Genomic DNA, 15,134 nt, shown 5'->3' on the forward strand with positions numbered 1-15,134 from the left:
TGGAGGAGTGCTGCTTACTGGCTTGCTTAGGCTTCTTTCTTATAGAACCCAGGACCATCAGTTCCACAATGTACTGGGCCCTTCTCTGTCGATCACTAAGAAAATGCTCTACAGGCTTGTCCATAGCCAATCTATTTATAAAGGCATGTTCTCAACTGAGGGTCCCATCTCTCAAATGACTTTAGCTTATTTAGTTGACAAAAAACTAGTCAGTACAAAGGCCATCCTGGTCTACATGGCAAGTTTCAGATCAGCCAGGGCAACATAGAGAGATGCTGTTTCAAAACAATTTATGTCTAGGATAAAGAAAAGCTACTTTTTAAAAATTACCCTGTATTTTTAAGCTTTACTTTTCTAGTCCACTATTACTCGTAGAAAATAATTAAGGATACCAACTATGTGGCCTTCATATATGCTGTGCATATATGAACATGCTATTGATATTATGACCAGGCTATTTACGTGTCTCACAACTTCCTCCATGTAGCTTCACCATGAAGCTATTTAAATATTTATGTACTTAAATCTACCCATTCTTGATGGACATTTCGCCAATAATCTTATATTCAGAAAGGGCATATCTGAGTCAAGATGATACAAACCTCTACTTTAGGGCAGCATCCTTTGGTTTCATTGATAAAATGTGAACCATTAATCCATTTAGAATGTACTTTATATAGTAAAATATAATGCAAAGAACTCCCTCCCCAAACCACTCCCAGAAATATTTTCTCAAAATGTTTGATTCTTTCACTGATTCATATGTCCCAACACATGAAATACATATATTCATTCAGACACTTAAAATATTCTGTTCCTCTATTTTGGTGGCTAAAATACTTTTTTAATTAAGTGCCACTTTATACCAAATTTTGCTATGCAAAAACTTTTTAAAATATTTGTTTTCTGTGTGTTTTGCATGCATGTATGATCCTCAGAACTGAAGTTATACATGGCTGTGTGCTACCATATAGGTGCTGGGATCAAGCCCATGTCCTCTGCAAGGGCAACAAGTGCTCTTACTGCTGAGCTGACTCTTTAGGCCTCTCCTTACTTTTCAGAATTTTCCCACTTGACATATTCTTTCCACTCATTTTAAAACAATGAAAAAAGAGACCATGAGTTTGACAGCAAGCAAGGCAGGGTATATGGAAAGGATCAAAGGGAAGAAAATGGAAATATTATAGTTCCAAAAATCTTAAAAGTAGCTTTTTAAAAATGGAAAGAGAAAAGCACCTCCCAAAGCCACAAAATAGGAGTCAGGGACAAAAACACTTAAATTATATGTATATTCTGATCTCACCTTTAAAGCCACAAAATATGAGTCCTTTTTTCATCAATCTCAGGGACAAAAACATTTAGATTATATGTATATTCTGATTTCACCTTTATTAAAATATGCATTCATAATTCTATGGGCATATGGTAAAGTAGTAATTATGGTTATTTCGTGTATGCTAGACAGCCCTATTGTACCTCACCACCTTCATCCATTTCTCTTTGCTCGTGTACCTGAGGCTTCAGATGTACATCACAACTGCTGTCAGATGGTCCCTTCCCCCACAGCTGTATACCATTCCAGTAACCTTTGCCCCACACCCCATCCCCCCCTTTGCCTATTACAATTCAAAATGTAGTTACACTTGAAAAGTCTTTACAGAAATAATTAAGTGATGTTACCACACCAGGCCCTAATCCAATGACTGGTACCTTGTAAGAAATTTGGAAATAAGTATGAAGACACAGAGATGGTCGTGGACACTACTTAAGAGCCAGCTGTCAGCATCATGATCCTTTGTGGTACAGAACTAAGAAATTTCTGTCCACCAGTCTATAGCATTGTTATGCTTGTCCAAACTGAACAATATACGCCATGACTCTGCCTCTCTGCCAATGGGAAAAAAGCTCCAGGACTCCGCCTGATCTCATAGGATTCAGGAATCTTCCAATTTGCCCTTAAATCACATTTTCCAAATTTCAACAAAAATCCTGTTATTACTTTTCCCGCTAAAAGTGTAAAAACAGCCATATGGGGAAAAAACATGACCAGGAACTTCTCCTAAGACTTAGAAAAGCAATCTAGCCCAGAGAAGCCACACTGAGGAGGGGGAGTGAACTGACAAAACATAACCCTATCTCCTACAGCAAGCATTTTGAAAAGATTTTCTCTTTTAATTATGTGTATGTGTGGGCTATGTCCATGCAATTACCTGAGATGGCCAGAAGGTACCAGATCCCCTGGGGCTGGTGCTACAGGTGGTCATGAACTGCTGGGAACCAAACAGGCTGAGCCATCTCTCCAGTCCAAAAAAGGGACTTTTCTTCTGGGAGACAAATTCTTCTGTGCCATCTAAAGATTTAATGAGCCTGCATTTGTTAGACTCAGTAATACAAAAGGCACACCAGAAAAGATTTTGCTTTGAAATTTAGAAACAAGTTTATTTAAGATCTGAAATACAATTCCTAAAATATCGACTTTTCAGAAAACTGTGGCTACACAATAATGCATTGCCTCTATCATGTTAGAACGTGCATTAGACTCAAATACAAAAACCAGAAAACAAATCACCATCCTTCAACAATTTGAGCAAAGATAGAATGAATGCCTAAGGAACAACAAAGATGGATTGCAGAGGATGGGCTGTTACATCAAGCACAAAAAAAAAAAAAAAAGAAGCACAAATGCATGGGTTTGCGGGTATATACATTAAGTTGAACCTTTGGCACTAGGAACCAGGGCATCTTATCACGTAGCATTAACACATATTAGAAAACTGTGTAGTGTCAAAGGGATAGGACCACCAGCATTCAAGCAATGTTGTCAACTAGGCAATAAAATGTTCTACTGAATTTCTTCTTTGTCTAATTACAGCATACACTGGTAGCAACTCTGAAATGAGGAAAGGAGCCGAGCACTCCTTTTATTTTCTGCTTACAACAGAACAGGAAACAAACTGAAACATAAGCCCTGTTTTACACTGACAGTTTTAAGGAACATCAATTATACAATGAAAGGACTAAACAGAAGTGTTTACAGATACCAGACAATAGTAAGCGGTCAGTAGATTCACAGGGCTTTGCGATGATACTCAGCAGAAGCCACTTTGTAATCACTGGCAGTAAACAGAGAGGCAGAATTCTTTGCCAGATACTTAAGGAAATCATGCAAATAGCCCAACAGTAACGCAAGGCTTTTCTCATCAAGGGGCGTATAAGCCAACATTGCCCCAATTCTCACAAATAATCTCAGTAGGTGTGGTGCCCCATAGATCTGCGACATTGGCGCATCGGGGTGAGCCAGAAGAATCTCAGCATACTGGGGCCTCTCAAACTTGTAGAGCAGCTGAGTGCCCAGCATCACATTGAAGTACTCCTTTATCCCTCCCACCACCTCATTCACTACATACTCCTTATTATCAACATTTCCCTGCGATCTCTTACAATTGGCATACTCCTCAAGAATGGCATCCACATTCTTTTTAGCAGGGAGCTGGAACAACTGCTTCTGCCTAGTAACCAAGTCCCAGTCCTCCACCAGCCATGGTTTTAATTCTTCAGGAATCTTCACTTTCACCTCCATTCTATTCTTAAATGCCTCCTCACTCTCCACAGTGGGGTCAGCCCGTGCCCTTTTCTTACGTGGGGGCTGGGGCATTTCGCTGGTGCTGCCGCCATCGCCATTACCAGGAGCCTTCTGCTTGTTCTTGCGTGTCTTCCGCACCGAACCAGAAGGGGGGTTCTCAGCAGAGCGACCACCCCATCTTCCTGGGAGGGCTGGTTCAAGATTCTTTGGCTGGGAACCAGCAGACTTCTTTCCGGAGGCAGCTCCCCTCATCTTGCTTCTCTGCATGTTGCCTCGAGTTGGCTTCTTAAAGTTGTCTTCTTCAGCAGATTGTTGTCCACGAGTTTGAGAAGCCTGCTTTCTGGAACTCATTCAACCCTGTTTTTATTCCAACCACTGTAATATATAAAGTATTTTATTTGGTTGTTTACTAGGTGACTTTGAGGCCCATCAGAACACAACACATGCCCAAATCTGTTGGCTATGGATTCCAGGTCCTATTTCTGGACCATTTATAAGTGCATTTCTATCTTCTCCTTTCTCTAATCCTTACTACCACCCACAACCCTTGCCTCACTCAACAACTCATGAGACATGCCCACAAAATCGTTTCTTGAAGCTATTTAAAAGACAGGGATTAATTTTAGAAAAAGATATTGTGACAAAACCATAGAAGGAAGTGGAGTTGAAATTCAAGACTGGAACAAGACTAAGAATTTCAAAGTATAAGGAAAAATGGCTTAATGGGTTGCAGGTAAAATGAATTAACAGTAAAAGTTTGTGTGTACAAGTCTAGGTATGCCTTAAGTAGTGTAACGGCAAAGAGAAACGACACACACCTCACACAGAGGAATACAATAATTGAAGGTTAGAGTCAAACTGGCTTCTGTAGCACTACGCCTGGGTCGCTAATTAAAAGCACAGATTTTTAAGGGTTAGTTTGACACCATCAGAAAACAAGATTAGCCCAGTGATCGTTAAACAAAGAAAACAGTTCAGTAACTGCTTGATGGAAGAGGAGAACCTGGGGTAGGTGTGAGCCACAACTTTCGGGTTTTGAGGATGGATAACCTTATTTGTATCATCATCAGATGAGATGTATGCACAAGTGCTCAGAGGAGAAAGATGCTTGGTTTGGGACTTTTTATATTGGGGGTGTGCACTTGAACAGAGAATGTTCACACTCAGGTAAGAGGCAAAGAAGGAGATTTAAGTAGCTGTTGTACAGCTGGTAGCATATACCATGAACCAGTAAACCATTTCATTGAGAACAGAGGAATTTCACATAGAATTCTGGAAAACCTAAGGAAGGTATTAGGTATTAAAAAGAAATTATCAAGAAAGAGACCACAGATAAAATAAAATGGTGAGATCTTCATTGGAGAGGAAGAATGTGATTTTGGAAGCCAAAGTTAGGTTTCAAGAGAAAGAATATTCAGTGAAAATGAGCTAAAAAATAAATCTCCTGCTACTCTTATAGCATGACTCATTAAACAATCCCCTGGACTTACACAATCTTCCTTCTTTCCCTTCCAAGGACTCCTAGTAATTTCCCAGATGGAATCTTAGAGATCTCCTAGGATGGTCTGGAAGGATGAAGTGAGAATACAACCTAAAAAGGAAAGTAGGTATCCGCAATGAAGATGAACTTTTGTGAAAACATTCAAGAAAAAAAATTACAAATGTGTCTTATACATATGAAGGAAAATATTAAGATTTTTTGATCTGCCAAATGGAGTTGGAAACTCAAACAAATGATACATGACAAACGATTCCTGGTCTGTTACAGGTGGCTATAAGCATGTCATGTTATGGCTGAACAGCTTAGCACAGCACCTCACACAAACATTTCCACATGTGAATGTGGATACAAAGATTTCACTCAAGTGGCTGTACACATTTACATATTCAACAGGCAGACAGTAATATGAATTACACATACATACTACTGAATAAAGGTTTATATACTGACACTTAAAACTCCATTGGTTAAATAGGTAAGAAGCACAGAAAGGGACCCTAAAATGGACAGGTAGCACAGGAAGAACTAAGCCCAATTCTTATGACCAATGCGCTCCCATTTGTTTTAAACAGATGTGTAAATGTGTAAAACATAGCTGTTACATATTCATGGCAACCACGAATTAAAGCCAGATTTAGCCAATCATGTGGGTAGGTATCGTGGAATTCCCGTGGGGGAAAATTCAGACTTAAAGCCTGGCTTAGAAATGAAAGCTACAGGTGCTTAGAATATTAGGCAGTTCAAGGAAATACCGTTTAATTCAAAAGACACGAAGGAAGCTCCATGCAGACAGTGAAAGGTGATACCAGCCCTTTAAGCAGCGAAATTGGTGAATACGGAAGCTAACAGTATGGGAATGAAAATCATTATGCTAAGAGATTAAAAAATATGCCCTGTAATAGTTTGGTGGTGATGGTAGCTAGAAATGCTATTTTCTTGTAAACTCTCATCCTCACAAAATGATGCTGCTAGGTTTTTCTTTTCTTCTTTAAAATGTAGATTTGTGAGTAGGAGAGAAAGAATCTTGGAGAAAGTGAAATCCAGAAAGCTCATCCTGGGGCTATTTAACCAAACTTAAAAAAAAAAAAAAAAAACTAAAAAAAATTATAAAACACCCAGGAACCATTTTGGAAGCCACAGCGATCAGCACTTCTTTACCAATGAACTTGAGAATGACAGCTGAACTTATTAGATTGCTATTGATTATTATCCATACATATTCATACGCTAAATGCTTGACATTTCTATAGGAAAATTCATACAACGTTCAGGCCAAGCTTATATGGCCAGAGTAAATAAAGGCAGGATACATGCCAGACTCTACACTCCAGGGCTGGGATTAAAGTTCTACATCCAGTTCTATTTTCTATGCTCTGTACCTTTCCCACAAATTTACCACCACCCCATGAACTTTGTATGTCTCTTCCCTGCCCCTCAAACATTGCTACTAAATGTTGTTCAATTAGCTTACCTACCTTTTACTCCAGGCTTCCTCTCCCTCATTTAAATAAAATTGAAAGTTCTAACAGTTAATCTTGGATCTTTTGCAGTAGCACACAGGTCTTAGACCAGTACACCACTCCCCCACTAAATCCCTGCATACTAGCTCTAGAATAATCCAAACAATATATTATTTTGTCTGCCCCTATTTGTGTATTGAAGTAGAGGTAAGCACATGTTATCTAATCTTGGATCTCATCCTCTAAAAAAATCTTTTAAAGAAAATCATGAAAAAAAAAAAAGAAAATCATGTCCCCATGTTAAGGTTATAATATGCACCTTAGGCTATGTTCAGACATTTTTTCTTATATTTCTTCCAACACTCCAAGCTGCTTTATTTAGTGGACCAAGGTGCAACATATTTAAGGTGTTTTACCTGGTGCTAAATTGTTTTCCCTTAAAAACTGTATGAATTTATAAACCTAACTGAGTAAAAATGACCAGTTACACACTACATCCTCTGGTAAACACTAGAAAATCTTTTTATTTTTGCCCTGCATGTAAGGCAAGTCTTCTACTGCTGAGTTATATTCCCGAGCCTTAACACCTTTAATTCAGGGCCTCCCACATCTTAGGCAAGCACTCAACTGCTAAGGCAACTAGATCCCAAGCTGCGAACATTATTTGCTTTTTGTATCTTCATTTGAAATGCATGATCTCAAGCCATCTTTTCTTATTTCACTGGTCAGACCTCTTTTTCTCACATGGGCATTTTTATTTCCTTTTCTTCTAGGGTGCTTCTTGTTTCACATTGATCATACCACCAGTTTTTTTGTTAAGATCCCGGCTGGCTTTTCCTTTGCAACCTTTGGCTTTGTTATGCTCAGGGGAAATGATGTTAAACCAATTTTGTAAATTAGTTCCTCTATTATCTCTTTGTATGTTTTTAGGTTCTCCCAAATTCACAGAAATATTTTCTCAATGTTCATTACTGATGAGCCCATTTTTTCCTCAATGAGAAATGCTATTCTATAAATACAGGTATTCATAAGTTTAAGTGACTTGACTTTTAAGGGGCTCTCTTCCCAAGCCCAGGCTAGCCTGAAATTTGCATCAAACCTCCTGCTTTTGCTTTCCAGCCACTGAAATTACAGGCCCAAGCTGCCACACCCATTTGTAGGCCCTATCAGTGATAATTCTGGTTGTGCTTATAACAGTATAATGGTTCAATTATTATGGTTTAAGGGCATAAATGTTGCTCTAGAATATTATCTGTAAATGGATATAAAAGGTAGTTTATGTGTTATTATTTTAGCAGCAAAATACTGGGGATAACCTTACAGTGATTTGAGGAAAGGTGATACATTTGTAATGTGGAATATCATGTCAGATAAAGGAATGTCACTGTGAAAGAAATATGGAAAAAAGACACTCAACGACTATTTGTTAAACAAACATAGGTAATTAACAGTATCTATATTGAAACCATAGTCTGTACTTAATAAAAACCATAAAATATTCTTGTGTACATCTGTATACTTTAGATTGTAATTAGGTAATCTAGAAGGAAATGAAGAAAGCTGATAAGTAATTGACTGTAGAGAGAAGGGTTAGTGAGAAAAACACACACACACACCCCAAAACCCTGAGCCATACACATTATTCATGATTTTGTGATGTGCTCATCCGTGGATTTTACATGTATTTTCATTTCATTACCACTGCACACTGTGCGCTTCATAGGCACACTACTCAGATGGTTCCCAAAGGCCCAAGTCAAGAGCCTTTTCCTCTGCCAGGTTTCCCTACTTCCGAGCTCTCTGGCCCTTGCTTTGTCAGTCCCTATTGATCCACTTTCAGCCCCCAATCATTCTCTAAATTGCTCTCTTCTACCAGCGAAACGCTCTCCGCGGAAAGCTAGCTTTTACGAAGGAGAAAAATGAAGAGAATTATATAACTCCTTTAAAGATGTCGCTGTGAATAGACTGGGACACACCCCTTCCTTTCACTGCTTCATGCAATCCGACTCCAAATGCAGTTATCAATCCCGACAATTCACTGGCAGAAACCTTTAGTTAACTGTACATATGGGGACCACATTGTTTACACCATTTTTTCCCATCTCTTGGTCTCTGTGTAAAATCAGGCATATATAAATCTCATTTGGATCACAAAACATTTCTTATGCTTAAAACCATTTTTTTTTGGAGAAAGGGCCTCATCTCAAGTGCTCCAGGCTAGACTCAAACCCACTATAAAGCTGAGGGTAACTCTGAGCCTCTGAAATTCCTGCCTCCACCCCCCAAATATTTGATTGCGGGCATGTGCTCCCACAGTTGGCTTGTGCACAGCTGGGGAATCAAACGTGGAACTTCATGTATGCTAGGGAAGTACTCATTCCCAACCCAACAGATCATTTGCAGTCTGAACAAAAGAGGAAAATGATTAGCTGATGGATATGGTATCTAAAATTATAGTTCTGGAAAATTTCCTCAAAAGTAATTGTACTTAAAACTTTGATCAGATAAAGCCAGAAGTCTTAATTTCAGAATTCAGCTCTAGGAGTAAATTGCTGCTTCTGGAAAATGAGAGAAACAAAAATATTAATTAAAAAAATTCCATGAAAATTATATTCATGATTTCACAAAAATGTGTTCTTGTGTGCGTGTATAAAATATTTCATGACTACTAAAGCCAGAAGTATTATTCCATCAAATACTTGTAAGAGGACATTCTGGAACAAAGGAAGTTTCTTGTTCACAATTACACAGTAAGTGTATCCTCACCCTTTCAGAATTTAGAGCACTTTCTCAGATGGGAGCTTATTAATCTTCAAAATATTCCTAGCCATTTAGGAAGGTTATGTGATATGATCTTGTCTGTGAACTGAGGCCAGAAGGAAAGCACTTACCCTGTATTCTGCAAACAGGAATGGTTCTGCAACCAGGGTCAGATCTCCTGATCCTTATTGTGTAGCAAACTTAGCTTTTTTGATGATGACCTAGAAGGTCAAACAAAGAGATGGAAAAGAACAGAAAAGATGTGAGACGGTGATTTTCTTTTCCATCCGTCACTGCAATTTTATCTCACACAAAGAACATCAAAGCTGATAAATGCACAATTTTTATTCTCCTGTGGTTATATTTTCAAATGTACTTTATTGTTTCTTTATCAATTTTTGAAAAAAAATTAATAATTTCTCTTAAGGATAATGTGAAATAAATAAAACTGTAACGGAACACCATTGCAAATGGATGCGAATCCATCATCCAGCTTCAACAATTACCAACAGAAGGCCATCTTGTTTCATCTGTAACCCCACCCACTGCCCCCCCCATTTTTTTAAGCTACCGAAAAAATGACTTAAGAATTATGAAAAATTTCAAATATATACCAGGGGGAAAAGACAAATACAGGAAACCCCATCTGCCCACCCCTCAGCTTAAAAACGATTATTAATCGAAGGTTCCAGTTATACCCCTCCCATCTCTCTCCACCGCTGAAATTATTCTGAAGCAAATCCTAGTCATCCACGTATTCTCAAGCCATTTTCAGACATTATTTAATCTTTACGCAAATATATACAAATATACATAGATTTCCACAAAATAAAGCAATCTGAAAACATAACCACACTGCTACCAGAAACGTCTAAAAAAATCCGACACCCGATTTCATTAAAGAATATTAATTCCGCAATTAAAAATTCCCGATGAGTCTTAAAGAAAATTTTACAATTGGCGTGCTCGATCAGGTTTCAAACAAGGCCTACTCATCGCATGTGCTTCATACCTAGCTTGTTCTCATTCTCCTTCCCCTCCCTCCTTTCTCTCCCGCTTGCTCGCGCTCTCTCTCTCTCTTTTTTTTTTTTTGGTTTAATGTGGGAAAATTCCAATCCCCAGCTATTCTGAAGCGATTCTCGGCTAGCAAATTTTATCCATAAAATAATTTCTTCTTAAAAAAAGGATGCGCCGAAAAAGATAGCGAATCTGCGTAATTTATAATTTTCTTCGGCGTAGCAAATATCTATCTTTAATAACAACTGCTAATATCTTTCGAGAGACAGGCTTCACAATTAATGCCGAACATGCACTATTTTGCTGTGCACATTTGAGTGCACGGCTGAGATGGGTACTATTATCGCCGTTTCACAAACATGGAAACCGAGACACAGAAAGGAGCCTTGCCCGAGTTGGGCGTTGGCGAGCAGGAATACGAATCCAGCTTTGCCTGAATGTGAAGCCACTAGCTAATCCTGTCCAAAGACGCGGAGAAAAGAGGAAATCATCGACCCTTCCTCCCCACCCCCACCCCGAAACCTGAAGCGAGAATCCAGTTCTTTCCAGCAGCCGACGTGTGTTCACCGCTGCTGCTCCAACCGCCATAGTAAAGCCAGGTTTCTCTGGCAACTGATATCCATAGGCAGACACGTCACCTTGGGGGGCGGGCTTAGCCTTTCAGCCAATCACAGTCGTCTTGTCTCCGGTTTAGAATGTTCCATAACCAAATGATTGGCCCGCCACTCCCACGTCAGCAGTGACGCTCCGCCGCAGTAAAGGCGGGTGCTAGCAACCTGCTTCTTCATGGTTCGGGCCGAAATCAAACCAATTACCGTCCTTCTTCAGTGCCGATTCCAGCCAATGACAGTCGCCCTTTTAGGCTCTTAGCCCGCCCTCCAAATGCGCAGCAGCCGTTGGGTCAGAAGTCTATAGGGCAGCGTGTTCACGTGGCCTGTTTTCACGACCCAGAGTTCCCCTGACCGTGGGTTTTTTTTTCCCCCACCTCCTTTCCCTCGCTCTCTCCTTTTCTCCTGCAGGGAGGCATTATGGGTTTGTGTGTCCGTTCCCCTCCCCCGCCCCCGCACCACTGGGAAAGGAAGTGTCTACGTGGCTTGCGGAAATAGGATAGGCGGAAATGAGCTAAGGTTCCCGCGAGTGGGAAGAGCGAGGTCAAAGCGAGGGCCACGCCCCCGAGCCTGTTGCGCAACTCTCGGAACAGGAGGAAAAAAAGGAATAATGAAGGTTTTGATGTGTGTGTGTGTGTGTGTGTGTGTGTGTGTGTGTGTGTGTGTGAGGGTGGTGAGTGCCACAGGCGGATGGCGTGAGAACCTGGGTGTAGGTGCACGGGCACGCTCGCGTGGCCGTGGACTGTGGGTGTGGGCGCCTACCAGCCCTCGTGGCGCCGGAGGTGGTGGGTGTGCGCAGGCGTGCACTCCCTGCGGTGGCGGGAGGGGCCCGATTGTGTGTTGTAGGTGAGATGCTTTATATTGGTGGATTTCTGCTTTTTTATATTGGCAAACTGCATTAATGGAAAGGAAGATAATTAAGACTAAGTACTAGTAACATAAGGGCTTTTGTTAGAAAAGGCCTGCGATTTCATTTAAGTTATTTACTCCCCTCCCCCCCTTTTTTTTTCTTTGAGACCCGGTTCACTAAGGGTCTTGGCTGGTCTGGAACTCGTAGAGCCCCACCAGTCTCTTTTTTTTTTTTCCTCTCGAGTACCTGGGATTAAAAGCATGCGTCATTCCACCCAGTCTGATTTAATTTTAGACCATATAGATGCCCTTTATTCCCACGTTTTAGTTCACCAAAATGAACCCCTCTGGTTAAGATACAACACTATATTAGCTACTTAAAACGGCGCGTCTTTAAAATTTTCAAGTATACTCCCCTTCTCGCCATCACCGAGACCTCCCCTTTGCAGCTCACGCATTTTACTGCATAATCGGCAGAAATAATTTGCAACGCGAACATATGGAATTAAATTCCCCTCTGATAGAGATACCTCCAAAAGGTAGCTTCACCTACCTTTTGTCCTAGTCCCCAAGCAGCGCGATCCTCAGGCAAATAGGCTTTTGGTCAGTTTTCCAGAAAGTTCACTGGGTGAGGTTTATATCTCTTGAATCTGCCACTAGATGTCACCAAATCCAGCAAAGGATTTGCTGTTTGGTTCCCAGGGATGGTGAGATTTATTTCTTTTTGCCCCACCCACTTCTTATTTGATGAATTCAGTAACCTCTGGTTGTTTTACATATATCATAAATCCCCAAAGAAGAATGAAGTCAAGTTTTCTAAAGTAACAACACTAGGCAAAGAATTATATATCCAGATATTTTTGTTATTTCCTTTCCTTACAAAGAAAAAAGTCATCTGTTCTTCCAGATTTTCTTTCTCCCTTGTATTTTTTTTTAACTCAGAGTTGATAGGAGCCTAAACACTGGTGCTAAAGTCCTCCGTGGGCTCTGGTGGTGCATCTGTTAACAACCCTCAGGAGGTAGAAGGACCCCAAGTTGAAAACCAGTTTAGATTATATGTTGAGATCCTGTCTCTATATTAAAAAAAATGCCTAATGAAAGAATATCCTTTTTGGGTTTTTGCCCACTTCATTTTCAAATACTGACTGTTCCTCCCAGTGGTAATTGCAGACGACTATAGTCAGTCTGTAAAGATAACCCAGAGATAAAGTTAGACCTCCGTATTGAAAATTATTGTCCTTTCCTCTTGAAATTTTTAACAGATACGCGTGTTTGCTCCCTAATTTAATGCGATGTCTCCGTGTTGCTGACAATAAGGTAGGTATGCTTAGTCGGCTTAAGAAAGTTCTATTTTCTTATGAGGAGGGCCATCACACAAAGTTCACACTCTTAAGTTCCTAATTATACTCTTAAGCCTTTCTCCCCAAGGTTGCTCACCTGTGCCGTGTATCTTTGAAGATCAGGTCCAGTCTCTAACAGAAGTCTCTGATTAGAGGGACAGGATCCCGGGGAGACGCTCCAGCCAAAGGCTAGATCAAGGTGCTGTCTCCAGGTGCACAGAGGAAGAACAGTGCTCGTGGTCTCTTTTTATAGACTGCTCAGAGGGCGTCAGAGGATTCTAGTCTTGTGTCTGGTTATCTTGAAAGTGATGTCACTGGGTTCTGGTTATCAGGTATAGCCTTGGGTGTAGTGGACTTCCTGACGAAGCTCTTTTTGTGTGTCTAAAAGGCGTTTTTTTTTCCTATGCTCATTGCATTTTGCATAACTTGATTCTGTCTTTAAAAATCAAATAGTAGATAGTGAAACATATTTCACACTTAATTGCTCTATGTTTCAGGGCAACTGATGAGGTAGCCCTGTGGGTTTTTTTTTTTGTTCTTTTTTTCTTTTGCTTTCTGTGTGTATGCACATGTGTGTAGGAGTGTTTGAGCATATGCATGTTGGGGCTAAAGGTAATCTTCATTTTAGGTCTCTTCCTCTGTTTCTGTCCACCTTATATTTTAAGAGGCAGGGTCTCTCAGTGAACTTAGGCTGTTCTACATGGGCTTTGTCGGTGAACTCCTGGGATCTGCCTGACTCTACCAGTAGTCCCCTTAAAACACTGGGCTTCCAGATATGTGCCCCATGTTAGCTTTTACGTAGGTGCTAGGGAATTGAACTGAGGTCCTCTTGCTTGAGCAACAGACACACTTTACCCCCTGAGACATCTCCCCAGCCAGACCCTCAATTTTTAAATATTTTCTGTATTTTAGATGTTGAAGTAAATGCTTTTTTCTTAACAAAATTGTATACCATTTTCAACCAGCAAATATCAGCTTCACTTATCAATGATATGTTTTAGTGCACATGTTGGTGAAGGCTTTTTTTTAGGATTTTAATTTCATTGTTTTTAATTATGTGTAGGTGTATATATCTACATATGGGTATGTGACATGAGTTCAGAGGTCAGAGGCTTTGGATCCCCTGGAGCTGGAATTGCAGACTGTTCTGAGACACCTGGCATGCGTGACGGGAACCTAACTCGGGTCTTCCGGAAGAACAGCGAGTGGACCTCCTTGCTGAGCCCTCTCTTCAGCCACAATGGTGAAAGGTTTTTACAGCAGCCTGCAGCTATATTTCCCAGGCCGACTGGAAGCATCAGTATCACCTGGTAAGTGGTCAGAAAATTAGACTCGTAGGCTCAACCTCAAATCTCATAAACCAAAGATTCTCTGGATGGAGTATGAAAATCCATGCCACTACAAATTGTTCCACTGAATCCAAGGCTCTCTAAAATTTAAGAACCACGGCTTTGTAGGGCAAAAATGCATTCCTTACATCTGTACACCACGAGAGGGCGCCATAGAATGCAAAGCAGAATCAAAAAGACCTCTGTTTGGACATACCCTGCATAGTATCAGTCTTGTTTTGCAGATTAAGGAATGTAGAAGTGTCACCATAAGTGTTTATCTTTCAGAGTCTGAAGCAATCTTTGCATTACAGATTGTTCTCTGCTTTGACTATGTTGACTGAACCATTAAGAAGATAGTAGAAAAGCAAACTAAGTATGTGGAAATGAATAGCTTGATGATTTTCATGTCTTTCCTCCTCTCCCTTCTATAATATAACACAAAAGTCTAGGAGTAGTCTCCTTGCTATTCTTATTTCTCAATGTTCTTTCTGTTCTGTAGTTACCCGTTTTAGCGTGCGTCATAATATTCTATATATATAATAAAGGCCTGAGGGTGGTGAGTAAAACAGAAATTTGAAAACCCAATACAGTGGGTCACCCTCTGTATTTCCCTATACACAGAAGTCCCAATAGTAAGCTTATAACTTAGGTGAAACTTAACATCTTTTTATAGTGATAAGAGTGA

At 40.2% G+C, this 15,134-nt stretch overlaps 2 protein-coding genes across 22 annotated transcripts in view; one reads left to right on the top strand and one right to left on the bottom strand.

The window, feature by feature from the left end:
- Positions 1-2,399: 2,399 nt before the first annotated feature.
- Morf4l2 (mortality factor 4 like 2) lies at positions 2,400-13,358 on the bottom strand. Of its 3 annotated transcripts, none has more exons than XM_050124139.1 (4): positions 13,216-13,358; positions 9,436-9,525; positions 5,074-5,174; positions 2,400-3,958 (listed from the first exon to the last, which is right to left on the bottom strand). In XM_050124139.1, the coding sequence occupies exon 4, from the start codon at positions 3,932-3,934 to the stop codon at positions 3,068-3,070; it is 867 nt and encodes a 288-aa protein (XP_049980096.1). In that variant the 5' UTR covers positions 3,935-3,958; positions 5,074-5,174; positions 9,436-9,525; positions 13,216-13,358; the 3' UTR covers positions 2,400-3,067. The 3 variants fall into 3 exon arrangements, with proteins under 3 accessions (XP_049980096.1, XP_049980098.1, XP_049980097.1); XM_050124141.1 differs by lacking the exon at positions 13,216-13,358 and adding an exon at positions 12,332-12,473; XM_050124140.1 differs by lacking the exon at positions 13,216-13,358 and adding an exon at positions 10,844-10,972.
- Positions 11,122-15,134, top strand: part of Plp1 (proteolipid protein 1) — a 102,017-nt gene continuing 98,004 nt past the window's right edge. For 17 of the 19 annotated variants that reach the window (XM_050124151.1, XM_050124152.1, XM_050124143.1 and 14 more), the window contains exons 1-2: positions 13,195-13,317; positions 14,182-14,428. The gene's annotated coding sequence lies outside the window, so the exon portion shown is untranslated. Of the gene's footprint in view, positions 11,776-13,040; positions 13,096-13,194; positions 13,318-14,181; positions 14,429-15,134 lie in introns of those variants that run through there. The other 2 variants (XM_050124157.1, XM_050124158.1) reach the window with 2 other exon arrangements.

This window comes from Alexandromys fortis, unplaced genomic scaffold, assembly GCF_014885135.2.
Source record: "Alexandromys fortis isolate MF-2015 unplaced genomic scaffold, M_Fortis_MF-2015_v1.1 scaffold_205, whole genome shotgun sequence".
Lineage (NCBI taxonomy): Eukaryota > Metazoa > Chordata > Mammalia > Rodentia > Cricetidae > Alexandromys > Alexandromys fortis.